At 44.8% G+C, this 23,717-nt stretch overlaps 1 protein-coding gene across 1 annotated transcript in view; it reads right to left on the minus strand.

Annotated features, from left to right (window-relative positions):
• Positions 1-23,717, minus strand: part of ATP9A (ATPase phospholipid transporting 9A (putative)) — a 129,860-nt gene that overhangs the window by 14,617 nt on the left and 91,526 nt on the right. Inside the window, exons 16-23 of the mRNA XM_054981182.1 lie at positions 16,188-16,280; positions 15,253-15,336; positions 12,145-12,315; positions 9,454-9,552; positions 6,426-6,515; positions 6,165-6,309; positions 3,592-3,656; positions 714-869 (exon numbers count right to left, since the gene is read on the minus strand). Of these exons, the coding sequence (XP_054837157.1) occupies positions 714-869; positions 3,592-3,656; positions 6,165-6,309; positions 6,426-6,515; positions 9,454-9,552; positions 12,145-12,315; positions 15,253-15,336; positions 16,188-16,280 (903 nt within the window). The remainder of the gene's footprint in view (positions 1-713; positions 870-3,591; positions 3,657-6,164; positions 6,310-6,425; positions 6,516-9,453; positions 9,553-12,144; positions 12,316-15,252; positions 15,337-16,187; positions 16,281-23,717) is intronic.

A 23,717-nucleotide genomic window follows, 5' to 3' on the forward strand; every position in this document is an offset into this window, starting at 1 on the left:
GCATTTAGCCCTTTCCATTGATCCATTTTCCTTACTGAAATTGCCCCCCCTTTGCTATTTTTCCTGTAAGGAACATATGCAGGGGATGAGGGTGGGTTCCAGGTTTGGGTAGGCCCTGGGCAGATAGTGCCCAAAGGTCTGGGAAGACAGTACCTGGACCCTCTACCTTTCACCATGCCCCCCTCCATGGACCACCTCTTCCTGCCCATCTGTCTGCATGTCCTTCTGCCACTGCCCCCTTCCTTGGCAGTTCATTCAGAGACCTTCTCACCCCCTGTGCTCCCAGCAGCACACACACCTTTCACCCAGCAGTGCTGTGTGGAATGAATGACGGGTGGTGGGAAATCTTTCAAGTAAGCTGGTGGGCGGGGGAATGGCATGCGGATGGGAGGGCTCCAGCATTGGGCCCCAGAAGCTGCCCCATTCAGGGTATGCTGGCCCTGCAGGGTGGGGTACATGTGATCACCTTGACTGCTGATGAAACAGATCAAAGCCACACCCATCAAAAGAATCTATTTTTTAAAGTTTCCAACAGAAGCAAAAGGATACACAAGAAGTGTTTTGCAGAAAATGTGTTCAGTCAATGTCAGTGCTGTGACCGACCAGATGCAATGTAAAAAGACAGATTTTTCACTACTCGGTGTTGATCCCCCCCATCTCTCTAAGTCCAGATGTCCAAAACGTAAGAAAAGAAACAGAGCAGGATTGTTTACCTGCATGGTACTGATGCACAGGCTCCTGTGGATCACAAACTGGCTGAGAGCAGCGGATCTTTTGTAGCTGTTCCGTCCGTGCACCATCAGCAACCGGCCCAGATGCTTAAACTGAGTGATGGAGAAATCTGCAGCGAGGGAAGCTTGCTTACCTTCCTAGGGACACCAGGAAAGGGAAAAGAACATCAAGACCAAAAAGTAACAGTAAAGCATCTTGCGCCAGAGAAGTAAAGGCTACAGAATGGCATGAAAGCAGCAGCACAATGAACGGCCTTTCTAAATAGGTCTGTGCAACGTAACTCAGGGGCCATGTGGCTTGCTGGAGTTTGAGAAATGCATTTGCTTTCTGCTTAGGAATGCAAATACACAGGGGTTGTTAAACATATGAAATGCTGTAGTATCTTATGCTAGGTTGTTTTAGGTGGGTAGCTGTGGGGGTCTGCAGTAGAACAGCAGGTTTGAAGAAGGGAGAAGGTCTGAAGAAGGGAGCTCTGACTCTTGAAAGCTTACACTCTGGAATCTTGATGGTCTCTAAGGTGCTACTGGACTCAAATACATGGTGGGTTGCATTTTTAGATACTGATGCCTTGCTTTTCTTCCCCATGGGAGCCCAAAGAGCCAGTTTGGTGTAGTGGTTAGGAGCGGCAGGATTCTAATCTGGAGAGCCAGGTTTGATTTCCTGCTCCTCCGCTTGATGCCAGCTGGGTGACCTTGGGTCAGTCAGGGCTCCTTCAGAGCTCTCTCAGCCTCACCCACCTCACAGGGTGATTGATGTGAGGATAACAACAGCACACTTAGTAAACCGCTCTGAGTGGGCATTAAGTTGTCCTGAAGGGCAGTATACAAATTGAATGTTGTTTATTATTAAGTTATTATTATTATATCATGTTCCCCTCTATTTATCCCCACAACCACCCCGTGTGGTAGGTTAGGCTGAGAGTTTGACTAGCCCAAGATCACCCAATGAGATTCCTGGCCTAGCAGAGTGGGGATTTGAATCTTGGACTCCCTGATGCTAATCCAACACTCTAACCACTACACTACACCACGCTGGCTGCCATTGGACTTGGTGAGACACAAGCTGTGCTGATCCATTTTTAAAAACTGGGTGTCACTTCTCCCTTTCTTACATTATGAAGATGTAGCTTAGTGTAGTGCATGTAAAACCCAGTCTATGAGGAGGTTTTTACCATGTCCCTGCTACCACTAACTACTGTGGTCAAAATTCTGGTCTATACATGCAGTAGAATGAGGCAGAATGGTAGGTCTCCCCTACACGAGAAACTCCATGCAAGTAGAAAGCTAGCATAGCAGGAAGCAGTCTGGGCTAGAAAGCTTCCTATTTCTGTGACTCTTTCCAGGGGAACGTTTCAAAAGGGCACCTCCCACCCACATTATGAAGTGGTACAGTCCATTCTATCACCTCTGAACTCTTGCAATTCATTCTGCTACATGTGAAAGCTGGCAAAATCTTCCTCAGTATATGGAGGAATGCTATGGGAGACCCACTTTTGACAGGGAAGTATATACCACAGCAAGCGACACCAAAATCAAAAGCCAGCTATAGGCATCCAAATGCAAATCACACTAAAAAAAGGAACAAACAAGAATCTTGAGGAACTTTAAAGACTATCACATTTATATTCCAAAAGGCTCGTGTCAGAATAATGCCTCAAAATACACACACTCTTGTGGAAAGCTTATTGGTTTGTTTACTTCACTCATACCTTGCTACTCTTCAAGGCAGTTTAAATCCTGTTTAATTTTTCTGCAATAGGGCTATCCCTCTAACAATGGATGTTCCTCATGTCTGAGAATCAGGGTACACATTTGACATGCAGCCTGGTTCTGTCTGTCTATGGCTTTGAAGGTTCCGTCTCTGGCTGCACAAAAAGTGGCAATGGATTGAAGCAACTGCTGGAATCGCCTCTTGCCTTGCTTTCCTCCTCCCAACTGCAGGGGAAGATGAGCTGAGTCAGAGCTTATGAGGAAAGGAAAGAATCTAGCATGACTCAGCCAGATCTCTCTTTCCTGGGACTGCAGGGAGAAGGAAAGGCAAAGACTTCAGACCCCTCCAGGAAATCTTCACGTCCTCAACAAATAGGGCTAGACTACTTCCCCCGCAGTAATTATGAAATAATAATAATAACAATATTCAATTTATATACCGCCCTTCAAGACAATGTAACCCTCTCTCAGAGCGGTTTACAAAGTGTGTTATTATTATTATTATCCTCGCAACAATCACCCTGTGTGGTGGGTGGGGTCGAGAGAGCTCTCAGAGAGCTGTGACTGACCCAAGGTCACCCCGTCTTCAAGCAGAGAAGTGGGGTTATTATACCTGGTTCTCCAGATTAGAGTCCTGCCGTTCTTAACCACTACACCAAACTGACTCTCAGGTTCAAATACAGCCCTGCATGCAGTCCAGAATAACAGACCTTTTTTATTGTAAAGTGCAGAAATGTTAATTTAATTATTTTATTTAAAACATTTATTAGCTGCCTTTTTACATTAAAGCACTCAAAGTGGCTTACAACAGATATAAAAACACATTAAAACTCAATTTAAAATCACAATCTAGAACTACCAATCAAATGCAGTTCTAAATAAAACTGTCTTCAGGCACCTTCTAAAGATTGAAGTGAGGGGGCTAGGTACACCTCTCTGGAGGGGCTGTTCCCTAATCTGGGGAAAAAGGCCCTCTCTCATGTACCCACTAGAGAAGCATCTTTGGTTGATGGGGCAGTCAGGAGGGCCTCTCCCTGTGATCTTAACTCCTCAGCAGGGACATCTGGGAAAAGACGGTCCTTCAGATACCTCAGTCCCGAGCTTAATTATCATTGGGTTAAAACTAAAAGCTGCTGTTCCAGAGACTTACCTTTCCTTCCACTCCGACACCACAATCCGCTTCCTGAATCATACTGACATCATTTCCACCATCACCTGCAAGAAACATAAAAAGATCAGAGAGAACCTATAATCCATTCAATCATAGTACTTTACGTTTCGACTGCATATGTTCTGAATTAAAGATGGCAAACCTCCGAGAGTGCGCCCTCACACTCAAGGTGAGACTCAAAAGCCAAGCTACAAGTGATGCCTTACACAGGCTGGACACTTGTCAGCTTCCCTCAAGTTTTGATGGGAAATGTAGGCATCCTGGTTTTACAGCTTGGCTCTCCATTATAGCTGCAAGACCAGGATGCCTACATTTCCCATCAGAACTTGAGGGAAGCTGACAAGTGTTCAACCTGTGTCAGGCATCACTTGTAGCTTGGCTCTCATCCTCAGCACCAATGCTTGCACTCCAGGGTTGTGCAAAAGTGCTGCATCCTCATTCAGGCACACTTGTACCACAAACCACGACACATCTCTGCACAGTCCAAATTTCATTTTAAGGATGAAAGGGAGAGATTGCTTGGTAAACGGAACAGAACACAGCTATTCATGCTTAAGTGCTTCTTCCCACTAACATGTAAAAGGAGAAGTTGCTCAGACCTCTTGTGGGGAAATGCACAAGTTACAAATACATATAACTGGAAGGTGAACAACTTCATGTGTCACCTGGAAATTGCATGTGGCAAAAAAAGCACCGAGTCACACAAAGATCTGCTTTTTGCAGTTTTTCATGCTACTGATTTGCCAGCTGTAGTCTGTCCTGCCTGCCAAACTGAGTCTATATTTAGCTGGAGCAGAACAGATACATTCAACAGAAAAAAGACAAAAGTTCACTTGGGATTTAATATTCATTGTTTGCAGTGTGACATTTTAGCATCCCTGTAGTAGTTGATTACAGAGCTTAATTATGCATGCAAAACCAAAAAGACATAAAACAAAAATCAATTGTAAATCTGCTATTTTGTTCTTAGATACTGCACACATCAGTTGAATGAATGCTGTTTGAGGCAAATAGCCACAGCTTCTTCACACTAATTTAATTCCCCCTTGACACTTTTCTGCTATTTTCCCTTGCTCATAATCAGGGTGATGTTGGACTAAAAGGTCTAAAAGGTACCAATACGTTTTTGGTATAAGTGCACTTTAAAAGCAAAGTAAGGACTGAAATGCATTTTATGGACTGCAAAATAAGGAAGATTAGAATACAAATGAATCTTTGTTTTCCACTGTTACAGGAATTTAGGTGGTGTTTACTGATTCATATCCCATGGTAATGGCCACCTCCATTGGTGAAAATCCGTAACAAATAATTATATGCCCTAAAGAGGAGGATTAGTCACAGAGAGGAGGCGTTGGTCCATCAAGGCCAGGACTGTCTACTCTGATTGGCAGCAGCTCATCAGGATCCCTGCTAAGGCTAACTCACATCACCTCCTACCTGGTCCTTTTAACCGGAGAAGCTTGGGATTGAACAGGGAATCTTCTGCAGGCAAAGCAGAGGTTCTACCACTGAGCCACAGATCTTCCCCTAATAAATCCTGTACAATTTTTCAGTTTCCTGCTTCCTGAAATAGGAACCTCAGCTTAATTTTGATGGGTGAAAAATCTAATCAAAAGCAACCGTGTTCCCAGGGGTGCGTGCATCTGTGAGGAAGGGCTAAGAATTTAAAAAGTCTGTGAAACTGATTTCTTCTTCATTATTATGTGCAGACAAATTGTAAATAAGCAGAGTTTCACCCTCCTAGATTGTCTTGAAACTCTACTAAAAGTTAAGGCATGTGGTATAAAGAAGCAGAGACTGGCTCAAGACTAGCAACAGGAGTCCACGGATTCTGATGGCGACCAGCCAAAATGCATGCTTGTCAGAGGGGACCCTTTCCCATGGAGCTTTGCAGCACTCAAAGCACCCATTAAGGGCCAGTTCCCAATTCTGGACTGCAGGTGAGTAGCAGGTAGGTTTGCCAGCCTCCAGGAGGGGACTGGGGATCTCCTAGAATCACAACAGATCTTCAGACAACAGAGATCATTTCCTCTGGAGAACATGGCTGCTTTAGAGGATGGACCGTATGGTTTTATTCCTCACTGAGGTCCCTCCTCTCCCCAAATCCTGCCCTCTCCAGGCTCCACCCTGCCAAAATCTTCAGGAATTTCCCAATCTGGTGGTGGCAACACTAGTGGCAAGCTTGTCCTTCCTGCAGTCGCTTTAAGGGCACTTTGTGCGCTCTGTACAGTAAACCTGCATCCTGCCCTGGGGACTTTGGACCACAGAATTAAACCCTGCCCCCCTTTCTCGGAACACTGCAAGATTGAACACATTGAGAATTGGCTTTTGTTTATGTAGGTAGGTATAGGCAGGTATTGCGTGGCCAGTTTGTCAAGCACTTCTACATATTCAGGGCAGAGGTCTTGGCCAATCTTTCCATCTGACGGTAGCCTCCCACACCTCCTTAGAGGACTCCAAACCTTTCTGGGGGGGAGAACGGTGAAAAGCACTTATGTATGTGGCACTTGGGATCACAGGAGATAGTGGAGAATACAAGCGGAGTTTCCTACCGACTGCGCAAGTCAGCTTCCCAGTTCTCTCTTGGAGCAAGCGCACAATCTGAGCCTTCTGCGTTGGGGCACACCTGCAGCAGACCACTGCCGGGCACTGGCATGCCAGTTCCATAAACTCGTACTCGTAATATTTCAAGCATACCTGTTTCATGAAACAAACAGGGTTATGCAGCATATGGACTCTTTGTGGGCCTTTTTGCCCCTTTCTTGGCCACATGAAGATTCTTGCAGCAGGTGCCATAGCACCACAGTTCTCACCTCCAAGGAATCGCCAGAGATCACAAGCGCACAGTCATGCTTGCGGCGGAAGGCGTTGAGTTCCAAGTGAGCTTCTCCACGGTTGGTCACCTAGCAAAGAGGTAACCGTGGATATATTATAAAATCTTGAGTGGTGGGAAATCCGACTTTTTAAAAAAAGCATGAAAAATTTGGGGGGCAGCCTGTAGACCAAAATATACTTACTTGAAGATTAAGGGTCAACTACGTAAGATTTATTTTAGAGTCAGGTGTTGTGTTCCCCAGTCAATTTTTCATAGCATCAGCCACATATCATGCTGTTGGGAACTCATGCAGGGTCCTGACTGGTATCAGTACTGGCCCATGGGGCAAAGAGGAGCTTCAACTTCCCCCTTGCACTGTTTTCTTGACCTGAAATGACCCAGGTGGGATAACAGAGCTAGTTCTTCCCATGTGCTATGGTGCTGATCAGAATGAGGTCTTTGAACTCTTTTAGAATCCAGGAGCATGAATTGTGGCTGAGGTGGTGCAAGAGCTGCGTCACGGGGAAATGCAGACCTGACGCTCAAGAAATCTAGTTTACTACTGAAAAGAACAGGATTGCACTGGGGGGGAAAGGCATCAAATCAGGTTCATAATAGATTAGTCAGTCTCTAATGAATTGCAGGTGCCATAAGATGAAATCAGGAATTACAGCTATTGAGGAAAAGTTCTGGCAAATGCCAATCTACTGTATAACCAATATCAATTTCTTCCCCCGACAAATCAAATTTTGATGAAATGGTGAAAATTATTCAGCTCCTAGCTTGTCTTCTCAGAACTACAACTCCCTGCTTTCTGTGGGAAGCAGGAATGGCAGTTAAGCTGGTTTAAAACTGTACTGCTGAGATGTTATGATTTGTTTTAATCAGGCTAGGAAACCTTTCCTGAGCAAATGTGGTGTACTGGATAGAAGGTTTGAGTAGAAATTTGAATCCAGGCATCCACATTCTGCAATGAAGCTTACTTGGACCCATTTATTTATTTTTATTTTACTTCCTTTATAAGCTCCATGTCTCCCCAACAGGGACCCCAAAGTGGCTTACACAATTTTCCATTCCTCCATTTTTCCTCACTACAGCCCTGTGAGGTAGGTTAGGCTAAGAATATGTGACTGGACCAAGGTCACCCAGCGAGCTTCCGTGGCAGAGCAGGGAATCAAACCTGCAGTCACAGATCCTAGTCTGTCACTCTAGCAACCACACCACACTGACTCTTTCAGCCTATACCTCACATATTTGTTGAGGATAAAAGGAGACAGGGAATGTATCATCCTGTACTCCTTAAAAAGATGGATAAAAATGAAACAGAAACAAAGACTTACTGTACAATGGAAATTGATACTTTTGGCTTCTCCCAGGAAATCTTTTTTTATTTACTAACCTATTTCATTTCTATTCCAGTCCCCCCCCCCCCCCCCGGCGCAAGGAATCCAAAAGTTGATTGCAGCATTCTTCCTTTCTTTTTTTTTCTCAGAGCCAAGCTACAAGAGATGAATTACACAAGGACAAGCACGTGACGAGCACGTGAAGGGAGTCGCAATGTTAGCCGGGAAGCTGAGTTTTAAAAGAGATTGGAAGGCTTTGTTAATTTCCCCTCCCTACAGAGCCAGGGAAATCCTGCTCAGAGAGTTTGTTAATTTCCTCCTTGCCTCCCAAAGGTTCTGTCAGTTTCACCTCCTGTTCCAGCAGGCAAAGAGGAAATTAACAAACCCTCTGAGCAGGGATCTCCCTGGCTCTGTAGAGGGGGAAATTGACAAAGCCTTCCAATCTCTTTTAAAACTCACCTTCCTGACTAACATTGTGACTCACTTCACGTGCTCCTCCTCATGTAGTTTGTCTTTTGTAGCTTAGCTCTCAGAGAGCCGGTTTGGTGTGAGAGGCAGTTTGGTGTAGTGGTTAAGAGTGGCAGGACTCTAATCTGGAGAGTCGTGTTTGATTCCCAACTCCTCAACTTGAAGCCAGCTGGGTGACCTGGGGTCAGTCACAGCTTCTCAGACCTCTCTCAGCCCTGCCCACCTCACAGGGTGTTTGTTGTGGGGATAATAATAACATACTTTGTAAACCGCTCTGAGTGGGTGTTAAGTTGCCCTGAAGGGCAGTATATAAGTAGAAATGTTGTTGTTGTTATCAGTTTTAGTGTGTGTGACTGGCCCAAGGTCATTCAGTGAACTTCCATAGCAGAATGGGAATTTAGACCTGGGTTTCCCACATCCTAGTCTGACAACTATTTGTAAGAAAGAGCCAACCCACGTTCACTTTCAAATTAAGTGGGGACCACTACCTGAATAAATATGGGGTTTAAATCACACCTTGCGCTCTGTGTGTGTTGAGAATGACTCAATACATGTATAAATAAAAATCAAGCATTCATCATTCACAGATATTGTATGGTGTGTTCACACAGCTTGAGAGCATCGAGCATTCTCTAAAGAAAGCTTCCTGGTCCCCTCATAGACAATAGGGCTCAGCAGTGCCTTTCTAAACATAAGGGCAGGGAAGAGAGAAGCCATGACAATTATACTGATTTAAACATAATAATACAAAACTAGTTTAAGCATAGTTTTAGAAAACAAGTCAGAGAGATGAAATTGCACAAGACCGATCCAAAGATGCAATCTTCCATGTTCACGTTTATCATTTGTTAGCAAAATGTTTACTCTGCATTTTGCCCTCTTTATGAAGTGGTTACAGAAGGAATTGCAAGTGTCCCATGGCCATTATGCCTGCGGGAAAGAAGTCCTTTTATGCCAAGAAACTTGGAAGGAAAGAAGGGCTGTATTTTCAGAATGTTCTTTTCCCTCTACAAACATCCAAGTCCTGCGTACTTATCAGATGGCTGTACGTGTTGTGGAAATGCAAGAGATGGTCTGAGAAATATTAAGTTTGTACCATATACTGAGATCTGATTCTAACTGCACACTAAAGCTGGTGTAAAGTTATCCCCCTTGATTCCTAAGGCAGCTCCCTGGGCAAGTACTAAGTAAACTAGTTTTATTCATATTACTCACCAGTCTAAATATATGAATGTCCTGGGTCCTGGTGACCAGATGTGCATTCTTAGCTGTACATGTGGCTGTTTCCAATTTATCCCCTGTGAGCATCCATACCTACAAGAGAAACATATTTAAAATATCCCAACCTCCATAACAGCAATAAGAAACCATTTTGCTAGACGAAAAACGAAACAGCAAACAACTGCTCAAAGTGTACAGCCAGATCTCATAAGGTGTGTTGTTTCCAAACCTAAAAATGCATTTCAAACGGCAAGGGATAGATCCCACGCACTGCCAATGTACACTGTTGGGGAAGGTGTTTTTTTCCTGACTTCGAGCAGCTGCCTGTGAGTAATGAAAAGGTGCTGCCAAGCCAGGGCACCTACTTTGAACAAAGAGCTATGCAACCTGGACTGCTAAAGTGCCTCTTTCATCAGTGAGACTGCCATTAATAACAACAACAGTAACAACAACATTCGATTTATATACCGCCCTTCAGGACAACTTAACTCCCACTCAGAGTGGTTTACAAAGTATGTTATTATTATCCCCACAATAAAACACCCTGTGAGGTGGGTGGGTCTGAGAGAGCTCCAAGAAGCTGTGACTGACCCAAGGTCACCCAGCTGGCTTCAAGCGGAGGAGTGGGGAATCAAACCTGGCTCTCCAGATTAGAGTCCTGCCGCTCCTAACCACTACACCTAACTGGCTCTCTTAGTGCAAGAGGGGCAATTTCCCCCCATTCCCTGCCCTCACTATCCCTGCTACAAATGTCAGGGCTTCTCGGCTTTTTTGTTCTGTTCATCTCCCCAGTCCAATGCTCAAACCGCTGAGCTACGCTGACTGAGAACAGGCGCAGAATGGATATAGCCAAGCTATTCTGGGTAATGCAAAACAGGACCTTGAGGGCAACGCTGAATTGGGTCTTACATTTCTAGCCATCATAAAGCTATGTACACAGAAGATACGTAATATACAGCTTTTAAAGTCTAACTTTAATTGAGAAAGAACATACATCAAAAACTTGACTTCCCTACGATATCATGGCCAAAGCCTGCTTAAATAAAATAATTTTCAACTCTGGGCTTGGTTGCTGTGGGAAACCATGAAAATAAGCAAGAATTTCATTTCACCACACTATTTCTTTAGATGATGCACCCTCTGGTGGCCATAGAAAATCTTATATTTTAAGGTAGATCACACAAGGGGCTACAGGCTAGCTAAAAAGAGCAATTTTGTCCCTTTTGTATTCAACGAAGATTTGGAACAGTGTTATGTTTGCTTAACAATGCTAAAAAGAGAGACCGACCAATTTACACCTGACCCATTTACTCTGAACGAAGCATCACTTTCTAAGGTTCAGCTTTGTAAAAAGCTTCCTGCATTCAGTTAGCTAGCTGTACTAAACGCAGGTGCTATCTCGTCAATGAGTGGGTCATTTTTTACATGGCAGATATTTAAAAATGGGATCCATCAACCTCCATTCAGAGTAGTGCAATGGAAAAGCCAGTTACTTCTCGCTGTAGATCGTATAAACCAGTTCTTTGCTGATAGTTTACCTTTCTTTTTACTGACTGTAAAAATATTGTGAAAAATCTCTACAATTGTTCGCCACGTTTGAATGTATACAAACAACTCAATATCCAATTCAGAAGCCAGCAATACTCTTGAGACATTTTCAGGGAAAGGTTTTGTGTATTAAATTTAATGGTTATTTATTTATTTACTTGATTTGCACCCAGCCTTTTCTCCTAAATGAGGGTTCAAAGCTGCTTACATGGTTTTAGTCTCCTCCATTTTATCCTCGAAACAACCCTGTGAGGTAGGTGAGGCTGAGAGTTGGACTAGCCCAAGGTCACCCAGTGAGCTTCCATGGCAGAGCAGGAATTCGAACCTGGGTCTCCCGGATCCTAATCGAAAACTCCAACCACAAACCCACACTGGCTCCCTTACTTCACTTATATCCCACCTCTTCCCCCCATGAGGACCCAAAGCAGCTACACCATTCTCCTCTCATCCTCCATTTTAATCTCACAACAACTTTGTGAGATTGGCTAAACTGAGAGTGTGCAGCTGGTTCAAGGTCATCCGGTGAGCTTCCATGGCAACATGGGGGTTCGAACATGCGTCTCCCAGATCCTAGCCTGATGCTCTAACCACTACATCACACTCTTTTCTACGATGACAGCCCTTTTTCACAGCCCTGAAACTACAACATTTTAATTGCTAGAAAAAATACGATTCTTTTACACAACAAGGCGACTATGCCATATGAGACTGGTGCACTGACTGGGCTTTCCAAATGTCCCAGCACCTATTGGGCAGTTCCTATAACATGGCCGATAACTTACCTTTCTTATCCATTCTCTTAACCATACTCCTCGGTGACCATTCAAGTGCATTTTTCTTAGCATGCGCTAAACTTAGCAGTTCTCTCAAATTTAAGGCGACAGGAAATCTGATCTTAAAAAATAAAACCTAAACACTTGGGGAAAGCAATATGTATATAAGTACCTAAAGGGATTCTGAGGAACCAGAGCGATGCAAAGAATACTAAGATAAAACCAGTTATTGGCAGATTAGAACTGTGCCTAGGGATGTGGAAACCTCCTTTCCCCTTGGCATTTCTTCATCACGGCACTCTCCCGGGATGGTGTGTGTGTGTGTGTGTGGGGGGGGGTTGTTCTTTGTCTTGCTTTGCCATACCTTTATGCCAGCATTCCTCAGAGTTTCCAGGGTAGGCCTGACATCGGCCTGCAGCTGATCCTCTACTCCGGTCAGGCACAGCAGCTCCAGCTCCATCTCCAGGCTCTCTATCACAGTCGCCACCTTCAGGGACCGGTCATGGACGCTGAGCTTTGCCTGGATGTAGCGTGCCTAGCGAGGCCAGAGACACCCGTTCACTAGCTTAAAAACCATTCTTGCATGGATGCAAAAGACATAAAAGGAAAAGCAGGCATGACGCCTCTCAAGGCCAGCGGCCGATGGCTACACTGATTTGCCAGCCCAAGACAGAGAACACAAAGCCAGTCTCTCTTCCCCGTTACTCAGCTGAAAGCATACTCATAGGTGGCGGAGACAAAACACAAACAAAAACCCCTCCAACACCAACATGTTTCTAGTGCTGGGAAGAAAAGAAGTGCTGCAGGAAACGTCTGGGTGGGGTGGAGCATATATTTTTTAAACTCTCTCTCTTTCCTCTTGAAGTCAACTGTGAAAAGAAATGCTTTGTCTAGTTTGTGTGTCTAGAAAAGCACTGAGGTGACTAAAAAGCATTAATCTACTAGGAAAGCACGGGGAGCCATCTAAACTGTGTCACCTAAACTGTCTGTTGGTTGCTGTGATTGCACACTCCAAGGGTGTGGATTGTACACTCCAAGGGAACCCACAGTGGAACTCTGTTTCTATTGCCTTTGGAGTTCAGATTGGTCTCTCAACCATGTTGTAATACAATTACATGAGGTTATCACAGTCCACCAGATGTTTGAACTGGAATTTTTTGGTCCTTCACTGACTCCTATTTTATCCAAGATTCTAGGAGTCAGTGAGGTATCACCGCAGTATGTGGAATGTTTCAGGTAGTGCCGCTGTTTGCAACTGACCCACTGTTATCATGTCTATGCTGATATCCCCTAGATATTTAGCTAGTTCTTTTAGAATCACACCTAGGGCCTCTATCGCTATTAGAATAACCATTTTATGTTTCTCTCCGAGATGCTGAACTTCAAATCCTAGATCTTGATATTTTATCATCTTTTCAATCTACTTTTCTTCAATTTGACTGTCCCCTGAGATTGTCACATCGATCAGGTTGGCCTTCTTACTTTCAACCACAGTAATATCCTGAGTATTATATGCTTTTCTGTTTGGATCTTGAAATCCCACAAGATGATGATATCATTATCATTATCTTGCATCCTCAGTGTATATGCTGCTTTTCAGAATTTTATCAGGCCCCTGCTCCAAGAGCCTACAATCAATCTTTCACAGGGTATGTGTGTGTGTGTGCATGCATGTGCCTGCAGCCAGGGAGAGAAGAACAAGCCTGAACAGGATGAATTTAAACAAACGAAGAACACAAACTTAGGCTCTGTATATTTCTCAGATGCATGTATCACTTATGGAAGACCCCGGTGAGCTGCTGCCTGTTAGAGGAGACAATACTGACTTGGAGAGACCCAATATCTGACTTCGTACAAGGCAGCTTCATCACTTCATGTATCTACCCCTTGTCTTTCCAGCTTAAATCTATGGCACATACAGTACTAAAGAAAATTGTACAACAAACTCATTTCCCTTTCCCTCCTGGAGTTCCACGGTTGGGTTTTATGGATTGTTCACAACTGCCACAATACACTCTATGACCCAATTTATCCAGAACAGATGTATGCCCCATTGCCAGATTCTCTGTGCCAACTCTGCCCCGAGGCATATTTTTACCCCACCTTTCCCCCACGGAGCTCAAGGTGATGCACAATGTTCTCCCCTCCCTAAATTAATCCTCAGTTTACACTGTATGATGGTACAAAAGGATCCATTTTATGAAGCAGGAGCCATAATCTTCTCCTAGATATGGAAAGGCACTTCAGAAACTGTTGTGTAACTGCCTGAAGCCAGCAAGTCGTTGGACAAAGTCTCCTTGACCTTGGGAGGGGGAGTCTCCAGTAAGGTATCCAAAAAGCAGGTGAGAGCATCAAGGCTCACACCCAAAATCTATCTAGATTAGGCAACGGGTTATGAATTTTTTTCATTCCAGCATGGTTAGTTGGTGTTGCTTGGGAAGGTCCTTGGGACCAAAGACCATCTTCCTATGTAGGTAAAGTATAGTAGTTTGGCTAGCAAGCATCTGTATTCATCCATTTTGCTCATGTTTGTACATGTAATCCTTTGGAAGGCATGCATGACACCTTCAGAGCAAAATCCTCCCCCAGTCCCTGCTTCACTGGTATGGAAAAAGAAGACTCCTGGCAGAATCCCATCTTGCAGCTTTGACTGCTGATCTCTTTATGAACTACCATCAATAAATCAGTATGCAAACTGTGCCACTGTAACTGAAGCATTATTCTCCGCCTCATGTTTATCTGATAAGGGAGAATGTGATTGACAACGAAGTGACAGAGCAGCTAGAGAACCAAGTTTGGTTTCTCCTTAGGGAAACCGGCAACAAAACAGTATAAGACAAAATAAGTCCTGCAGGGCAATGGTTGTAGTCCACTGGCTTTTTTTTTCTTTTTCATGAAGATTTTACTATCAAAGGAAAAGTGGTTAAAAAAAATGGAGGAGGGACGAGAGATGACTTCTTAGCAGACAGGAAATAGAACAAAACCCCAGCATCTCTCTAATAAAGGTACAAAACAGAACATGATCAGCGAAGGATCACAGGATGTGGTATGGGTGACACCCCCTTGCATGAGAATACCGGCAGCACGCTTTTGCAAACCCTTGTTGGTCTGCAAGAATGCTCCTTTTCAGAGGAGCATTTTCTGTTAAGGTGACGGTATGCTTACAAGGCCACAGACCTCCATTTTTTGGAACTGCAGAAGTTCTGTCCCTGTGACTGGATGCCTGGGAGCTGACCGAGTCTTGCAGGGGGTAAGAAAAACTGCCCAGAGGTGGAGCCGGCTTTCCCACCATCCAGCCAGTAAGAAAACCCTGTCCCAGTTGCTGCATGACATGGTGGACTCGAGGCCAAAGCCAGCAGGAAATCTGGGAATCGAACCTCCCAATGTTTGTCTTTCAGCTTCAAGTGCAAGCCTCTCCCTGCATCTGTTTTAACTGGAGTGGTGGTGCTGAAGGACAATTTGAAACACTTACCTCAAAGTCTTGATATTGCTCCTCGGTCAGGGATTTCTTGGCGACCACAAGGACCCTGAGCCCTTCTCTGGCCATATTGCCGCACTGCCAAGGGACAAAAGATCATTCACTTTTTAAGAAGCTGCCCCAAAGTCAGTTTTGCAATCAGGAACGATTAAGAGAAAAACATTTATCAGAACAGAAAGGGAACGTGTGCTTTCCGAAGCTATCAGATAAAGTGCATGGGGCAGGAAGAGGAGGCAATTTACATGTCATGATTTTGCTGTTTTACTGGACTGTCCCAATAATGTTTTTATACTTATGCAAACATGATTTGTCAGAGATAAGAGGTATATGTATCCCTAAAGGTCACTTTCCACAGGAACAGTTGCTACGTTCCACTTGGCACAACAGCCAGTTCATACATTATGTCTGTTAAATGCTTCCTCTTGCCTCGTGATGGAGGTTACCCCCATGATGAGGGCGGCCAAATGTTACAGCTTCTGTGTGGAGTTACCAGCATGCATAACTGCCTCTCACGTGGGACCACAACATGAGCAAGCTATGAGATACATGGAATGTGTCTGATGTACCACAATTCATTGGAGGGTCTCTGTTTTGATGCAGCAACTTGCGGGCCACGGCATTCCTGGCACGGGGAATCTGAAGAGACTTTCACAATGTTCCTTGTTGCACACAGCTAGGATTCAGATGCTGCACTAATGGCTACATCCTGCAATACTATTTTTTTTATACATTTACATCTAGCACTTAAATCGGAAAACTAAAAGCGCTTACAGGGGCAGTCACAGTGGTACCCCCCCTAGGCCCACATGTGCTTAGTTTTGAGAGCACCACAGTTGCTCTTGGACCATTCCATGTACTGAAGCCTCAAGATGGTCACTCACTGGGCCAATGGATATTTCACAATGAAAAGTCAACAGGCCATTCCGTACCTCTTCTTCCAGCCAGTCATTGTATTGAACAATGCCAGCCATCACCACATCAGCCCCTTTCATGTAGAAAGTGATTTCTCCTGTAGATTCATCCTGAAACAGACAGAGGGGAAGAGACAAAAACAGAAATGTTAAGTTACTTGTTTGCACACAACACAAGGAAGCTCTAGATCTAGGACTGCCAGGTCTCCCGGTGGCAGCAGTGGATCCCCCGCTCCTACCTTCCACCCTCCCCACCACTTACTTGGCCAGTGGGTGGGAAAAAGTGGGGGAACAGGTCTCCCAGGTACACTTCTGGTGCAGCATGATGATGTCACTCCCAGGAGTGTTGTCATCACGCAAGGCCCAGGAGCGCTCCTACACTTTGCACTGGGGCAATTTAGGCCCCAAACGGCACCCCATTTGGGGCCCAAATCAGCTTGGTGCAAAACACAGGAGAGCTCCCAGGCTCTGCATGATGACATCACTCCTGGAAATGACATCACAATGCCACACCAGAAGTAATGTATGTGAGTGCTGGGTCCCCTCTCCCACCAGGTGGTTAAGGGGATCTAGCACTCTATCTATCACCTCAGCATTTACTTGATTTGAAGATTACCACTTCTAAGGCTTGGTTCTCACAGACCACAGATGAGGTAGAAGCTAAGCAGGGTTGGACATGGTCCATATTTGGACAGGAGACCACCAAGGGGGCCTGGGTCCAGCAGCACCTCCAAGCAACAAACCTGCTCCTTTAGGGGGAGTGCAAACCTATGTAGATTAGGAGACATCTCCATTCGTAGGTCAAACAGCTGATGCCCAAAAGTTCAGAGTTCCCTCAAAAAGTTGGCAATAAACAATATTGCTGGCATTGAAAAAGTGAATATGATGGAAGATGATAAAGCAGTTATTCATTTCAACAATCTCTAGGTCCAGGCGTCATTCTCTGCAAACACCTTTGCTGGTCATACTGAAGCCAAAGTTGCCAACCTCCAGGTGGAGTCTGCAGATCTCTCGGAATTACAACAGATCTCCAGACTAGACAGAAAAGTTCCCCAGGAGCAAAGGACTGCTTTGGAGGGTGGTTTCTAAGACGTAATACACCGCAGCGGTCCCTTCTCAAACTTCAGCTTCCCAAGGTTCTATCCTCAAATTTCCAGGCATTTCCTAGCCTGGACTTGGCAACCCTAAGCCAAACTGATAACAGAAATGCTGCCTGCCATCTTAAACTGGCTGGGTGCCAACAGCTTAACAAGACTCAGAAAGTTATCTGAACAATTCCTAGGCTTGCCATTCCCCCACCTGGGACAGGGGATCCCCTGCTCCCACCTCCCACCCCTGCCCCCACTTACCGGACCAGCAGGAGAGAATGTGCGTCAGCATTGTGTTGGCATGCTTATGTCACTTCCAGTTTTTACGACTGAGTTTTTGCAAAATGCTAGTGTCTGCCATGTCACTTCCAGTTTTTACCATAGATTTTTTTCAAAATGCTACAGTGTCTACTATGTTAATTTTTGCAAAATGCTACAGTGTCTGCTATGTTACTTTCAGTTTTTAACTGGAAGTGTGCAGGCATAATGCTGGCACACTGGGTCCCACTCTGCATATCCTCCTGGGTTTTGCTGTCTGTGGCCTGGCAACCCTGCTGATTATTCCACAAGATGCAAAATAAGCAGAATACTATCGTGGGTTTTTTGGCTTCATTTATATCCCACCTTTCTCCCCAGTGGGAACCTAAAGCGGCTTACATAATTCTTGTCTCCACCATTTTTTTTCTTACAACAACCCTGTGAGGTAGGTTAGGCTGATAGTGTGTGACTCATCCAAGGTCATCCAGTAAGCTTCCATGGTAGAGTAGGGAACCAAACCTGGGTTGCCCAGATCCTAGTCCATCACTCTAGCCACTACACCTGGCAGCTTACTCACAAGCAGATCTGCTGGCTGCAACCTCTGACGTGAAATAGAATTCTTCTTAGCTGGCAGATCTTCTTTGACCCTTGCTAATTTTGTTGGCACTGGGGAGGGAAAGGAGAGTGACAGTTTCCAGCATGCTCTTGGGCTGCTGCTTGAAACAGAGCTTCCTCTCTCACCAGCAGATTTGTAAGGGCTGAAGGCAGAACTGCCACACCGGGAAGGGCTCCATTTTTACAGTGGAAAATAGGAGGCCTCTCACCCAACAGAGCTGATGATCCACCTACACAGTTCTACTGAAATACAACACGGATTTTGCCCATCTTTAAGGGGAACATTATTTCTCTGAAAGCAGCCTGGAAATAATACATGATGATGAAGTCCCATGATATGCAGTTTAGCTGCAAACAATGGCCTGGAAAGGGGGAAATAGCACAACGGACTGGGGCTGTGTCACTGGGAGGTGGGGAAATGTCTCCATGCCATTTACTTAATTAAAAAATGGTCCCTTGTTTGATGTCTCTTCCCTTGAAAACCCTATGGGGGGTGTCACCATAAGTTGGCTGCAACTTGATGGTATTTTCCATCACCAAGAGGGGGGAAAAGGCAGGCATAATATATGGGTACCGGTCCACCCTCCCTTGGTGGGCTTAGAAATGCTCCCACCCTTTGCTAGCTTAGGGGGCCATTTGGGGCTCCCTAAAAGCAGTTTTTTTGCAGCTAAAATACTTGCATGTATTGGGGGAGGGAGTCCAAACACAGTTCCCCAACATTCCGGGTAGTTTAACTCCTGGCTTCCGACTGCAGATCATTCTTTATTTCTCCAGTTTAAACTAATCCAATTTCTCTTTCAAATGGAGCCCATTTTTTCAAGAACATTATTGTCTGCAACCCTTTTTTGCCGTCTTAGTTTGGACTATAAGCTGTGGCGTAATTATCCCATGATCCAAAACAGAGTTAAGATAGCTTTGTCACTGAAATCAATGGGATTACATGTTTATAGCTCTGTGCTGGATTACGAACCAAAACTTCAGTGCCCGTTTCACAAATACTGAAGACCTAACTAATCTTTACATTTTTCCCAGGCAGAGGGCCAGGCAGAGAAGCATCTTTTGAAGTTCTGCTCTTAAGAGTGCTTGGGTCTGACTTGGATCAGGACCATAGAGAGACTGGGCTTACACCTTACTCCCGTGCCATTCTGAAATGATGCTCAGGAGCTCAATTGTCCCAATTATGTCCCAATAGTAATGTGTAGATTATTAGTATACATATGGCCACCAACGCGGCAAACAGCAGCCTCCCCCCAAGCTGCTTTAGGTCAGGAAAACAAGGTGGGAGGGAAGCTCTAATCCTCCACTCCGAGAAGTACAGAACTTCAGATCTTGTCTCTACAGCCAGCTTGGAGATGTACCTGGCATAAATGTAACAGGAAGTCAGGCCCTGGGTGACAGAATTGTTCTACCTAATTCTGCAGAGGGGTTGCTTGAAGGTCTATGTTGATATACGGAAAGTTCAAATCAGACTAGCAACAGAGGCTGGAAAAAATATACCCTTAAAATAAAAAAGATCTCTGGCATCCGTTACGGTAGATGTTTGCGTATTAAATGATTTTAAACTGTTAAGAAGCCTTTAACATTTTGGTAGGAAACGCAAGAGGGACTCCTCTTCCTGTGGTATAGAACTAGCTTTAATGTAGTTTAGATCTTTTGTCCAATATAAATAACATATCAACTATCTCCTTGCATTAGTCATTTCCCCTCATCAAGTTCAGTAGGAGGTTAGCACATTCCCATGTTATGGTAGGATTACTACTATAAATCTGCAGAATGATGTGCCAGTTGTATTGTTTCTCAACCACTGCTTTTTCCACCATGGTCTGATTTTGGCCAGAGTTCAAAGGCCTTTCCCTCTTGCATTCTACATATGACAACAGCGCTCTCTGAATTGCAAAGAAAACAACTGCAATTGCAAAGGGCAGAAAGTTTTGTAGTAGAACAGACAGCTTCTTCCCAATAGGAGATACCAGCAATAGTATGGCTGTCTGGCTATAATGAGCCCTCTTGGACCTAGGACAAGAACTAAGGAACCTCTAGGATTCAGTTTTTAAGACACAGATATTGCAAAACCGAGAAGGGAGACAAAGGTCTTGCATTCTCCCCCTGAACATTAATAAAGTCTAGAGGTATCTGGAGAACCTGGAAAAGGAATAACAACAACAACAACAACAACAGGTTTATATACCGCCCTTCAGAACAACTTAATGTCCACTCAGAGCGGTTTACAAAGTATGTCATTATTATCCCCATAACAAAACACCCTGTGAGGTGGGTGGGGCTGAGAGAGCTCCAGAGAGCCGTGACTAGCCCAAGGTCACCCAGCTGGCTTCAAGTGGAGGAGTAGGGAATCAAACCCGGCTCTCCAGATTAGAGTCCCGCGATCTTAACTACTACACCAAACTGGCTCTCTTATGCAGGAGAGAATTAACCTACGCAGATGTCTTCTACAGAGTCAAACTACAGATTCTGATAGTTCTGTGTGCCCTGTACACCAAAGGCTCACCAGGGTCTCATATTGAGAAAGATCTTTCCCAACACCTGGTTGCCTGCAAGCTGTTGACCAAATCCTTCAACCAAGAAGCCAGGAACCTCCAGCATGCAAATCACTGAGCCACAGTCAAGGCTGCTAAGGAGGGAAGAGGTGAGCCATGACTGATGACAGACCTCTGTGTGGCAGGTGGAAGGTTGCCACCCCCTGGGTGGCTGCTGCAACAGACCATCTCCTTAAATAGTCACAGCAGATTGGCAATGGCTCAGCAAAGGTCACAGGGAGGGGTCTATACATACTGACAGGTGGCTCCCTTTCTCCCACAGGGATGCTGATCCCCTTCAGGAAAGGTGGGGAAGCAATCACAGGTATAAATGATGATTAGGGATGAGCAGGTGGACTAGTGAGGAGTCACTGGCTTCCTACTTCAGGCTGCGCAGGAAAGAATGACACAGATGAACCAAAACCCTCTCCCCCATCTCTGTGCCAAGCTACAAGAGATGAATTACATGAGGACACGCACGTGAAGGGAGTCGTAATGTTAGCCAGGAAGCTGAGTTTTAAAAGAGATCGGAAGGCTTTGTCAATTTCCCCTCTCTATAGAGCCAGGGAGATGGCTGCTCAGAGGGTTTGTTAATTTCCTCTTTGCCTCCTAAAAGGGGAGGTGAAACTGACAGAACCTTCTTAGGTTCCACCAGGGGCTTTGCAAAGAGGAAGTTAACAAACCCTCTGAGCAGCCATCTCCCTGGCTCTGTAGAGAGGGGAAATTGACAAAGCCTTCCGATCTCTTTTAAAACTCAGCTTCCTGGCTAACATTGCTACTCCCTTCACGTGCGTGTCCTCATGTAATTCGTCTCTTGTAGCTTGTAGCTCTATCTGAGGCTACACAGGAAGGTCTCTGAATTATTTCTTTAGAAAATTTATATGCTGCTTCTGCAGGGACCTTGTGAATTCGGTTCCTTAGTGCTTCTCCATCATGTGCAAAATGGCACATTGCTTCTCTTACCCTGGTCCTTCCGATTCCCCCCATCCCCACACACCAAGATGTCCACCCAGAACTCACTGGAAGTTTGCATATCTCCACAAAGGGCAGAGGCCCAAGTGTTATTCTGGGTCCTTAGAACAGGAAACAGGCATATCTCCTGGCCTTTTTGAGGATTTTCCAGCAATTAGAAGCTCCATGCCTTTGTAGAAGCCAGGAAAGTTCTGACATGCAGTGCAGAGTCTCCTTTCATAACTGTGTGGCAGCCTGCTGAAGTTCTCCCAGGTACACAGGCAGCAAAGCCTTCATGCTCAAAAACTGTAACTGGGTCTCCTCCCTGTTTTCTTGGTGTTGTGTGTTTGTGTGTGTTTGTGTTTTTATTGAATTATTTTTATAATATTTTAAACGTTTTAAATTTAAATTGTTTAAAGTGCTTATATTTTTAAACGTTCACCACCTTGGGAAACCTATTCGGGCAGGAAGGCAGTATACAAATGTTTTAAGAGCCAGTTTGAGAGTCAGTTCGGTGTAGTGGTTGAGTGCGGGACTCTAATCTAGAGAACTGGGTTTGATTCCTCACTCCTCCACTTGAAGCCAGCTGGGTGACCTTGGATCAGTCACAGCTTCTAGCACTCTCAGCCCCACTCACCTCACAGGGTGTTTTGTTGTGGGGATAATAATGGCATAGTTTGTAAACCACTCTGAGTGGGTGTTAAGTCATCCTGAAGGGCGGTATATAAATCAAATGTTGTTGTTATTACTAAATAAAATAAATTAAATGGATGCAGCAACTATCTCTTTTGCTCCATACATCAAGTAACAGGGAGTTCCTGAAATACATTCCACAGCCAGTAGCATAACCTGGGCCGCCATGTGCGCAGTGAGATACAAAACCTGACATTTTAGATCAGCCTACACTGACCGCAAATTTTAACAGAATGGAAAAGTTAGAGCTTGCAGATGGATCTGTCCCAGGGCTTGCCAAAGAAGGCTCTCAGCTCACAGAAACCTGTTCACATTGAGCAGCTCCAGCAGCTCGCCTACCCTCTGGTTCCACCAGGGGCTTTGCAAAACAGCTTGTTGTTGCATTTGACAGGTTGCCAAGTCATGCACGCTAGTTCGTCAACAACAGAATGTAAGAGAGGCCACCTGAGGCCAGGTGGTTGGCCTCTGCTGCCTCTGAAATTCTGCTGGTCAGAGACAGTATTATCCAGATGGGACAGTCTGTTGACGATCTTTACTGAAAGAACATTAACGAGACCTAGTGCCTCCAATTCAAATTTGGATTTCAGCCTCAGCACCCCATATGCAAGATGGGGATTATCATTCTGATTCAATCTGGCAAGATTATTATAACGGTTGTGGAGATAAAGCATAGGCAGAGCCTCTTCCATTTTTGAGGCCCAGGCGGAGGTAAGTATGTTGTGTGCGCAAGAGCAAACAATGCTCTTGTTTTGGGGGAAGGGGTCTAAACTCCCAATGTGTTTTTCAAATTTTTCCAGATTTATTTGCAGGGGACTATCACATTTGCAGAACTATTGGTTTGCTGTCAGTACGGCTCCAATCTGCAGATTTAAGCGTATGCAGATGGGGCCACGCTTGGCTATTAGAACTGATATGATATGATATATGATATTAATTCATAGTGCACCACATGAGGTGTAGCCCAGTAATGAGACACAAGTGAACAAAGTTTTATTTCAGTCCTGTCAGAGTATCTCTGCTATTGTATGTATAACCTCATTTAGAGATAATATCAAAAGTATCAGGCCCTCCATGAACGTGAAGCTTGGATCAAATGACTCTCCTGCCCCCCTCCCCCATGATAAGCTCTGAGAATACTCTGAAAGCTCAAAACCAGTGTGGTCTTTAACCCAGATGGGTTGTGGGTAGGTTTGCTAGTCTCCCGCTGGCAAGCTGCTCAAAGCAGCAGGGGGAGAAAAATGTAATTAAAAATTAGCACAGTTGCTAACGTTGCTATATCACTTCCATGTACAACCAAGAAGTGACAATGGGTAGGTCTAGGAATCTCCAGAAACTCTATGGTTTTACCATATGGCTTTTACTATAGTGTATGGAGACTCCTATGGCTACCCTTTGTCTTTTCCAGAAGT

The sequence above is a fragment of the Eublepharis macularius genome, chromosome 5 (assembly GCF_028583425.1).
Source record: "Eublepharis macularius isolate TG4126 chromosome 5, MPM_Emac_v1.0, whole genome shotgun sequence".
Lineage (NCBI taxonomy): Eukaryota > Metazoa > Chordata > Lepidosauria > Squamata > Eublepharidae > Eublepharis > Eublepharis macularius.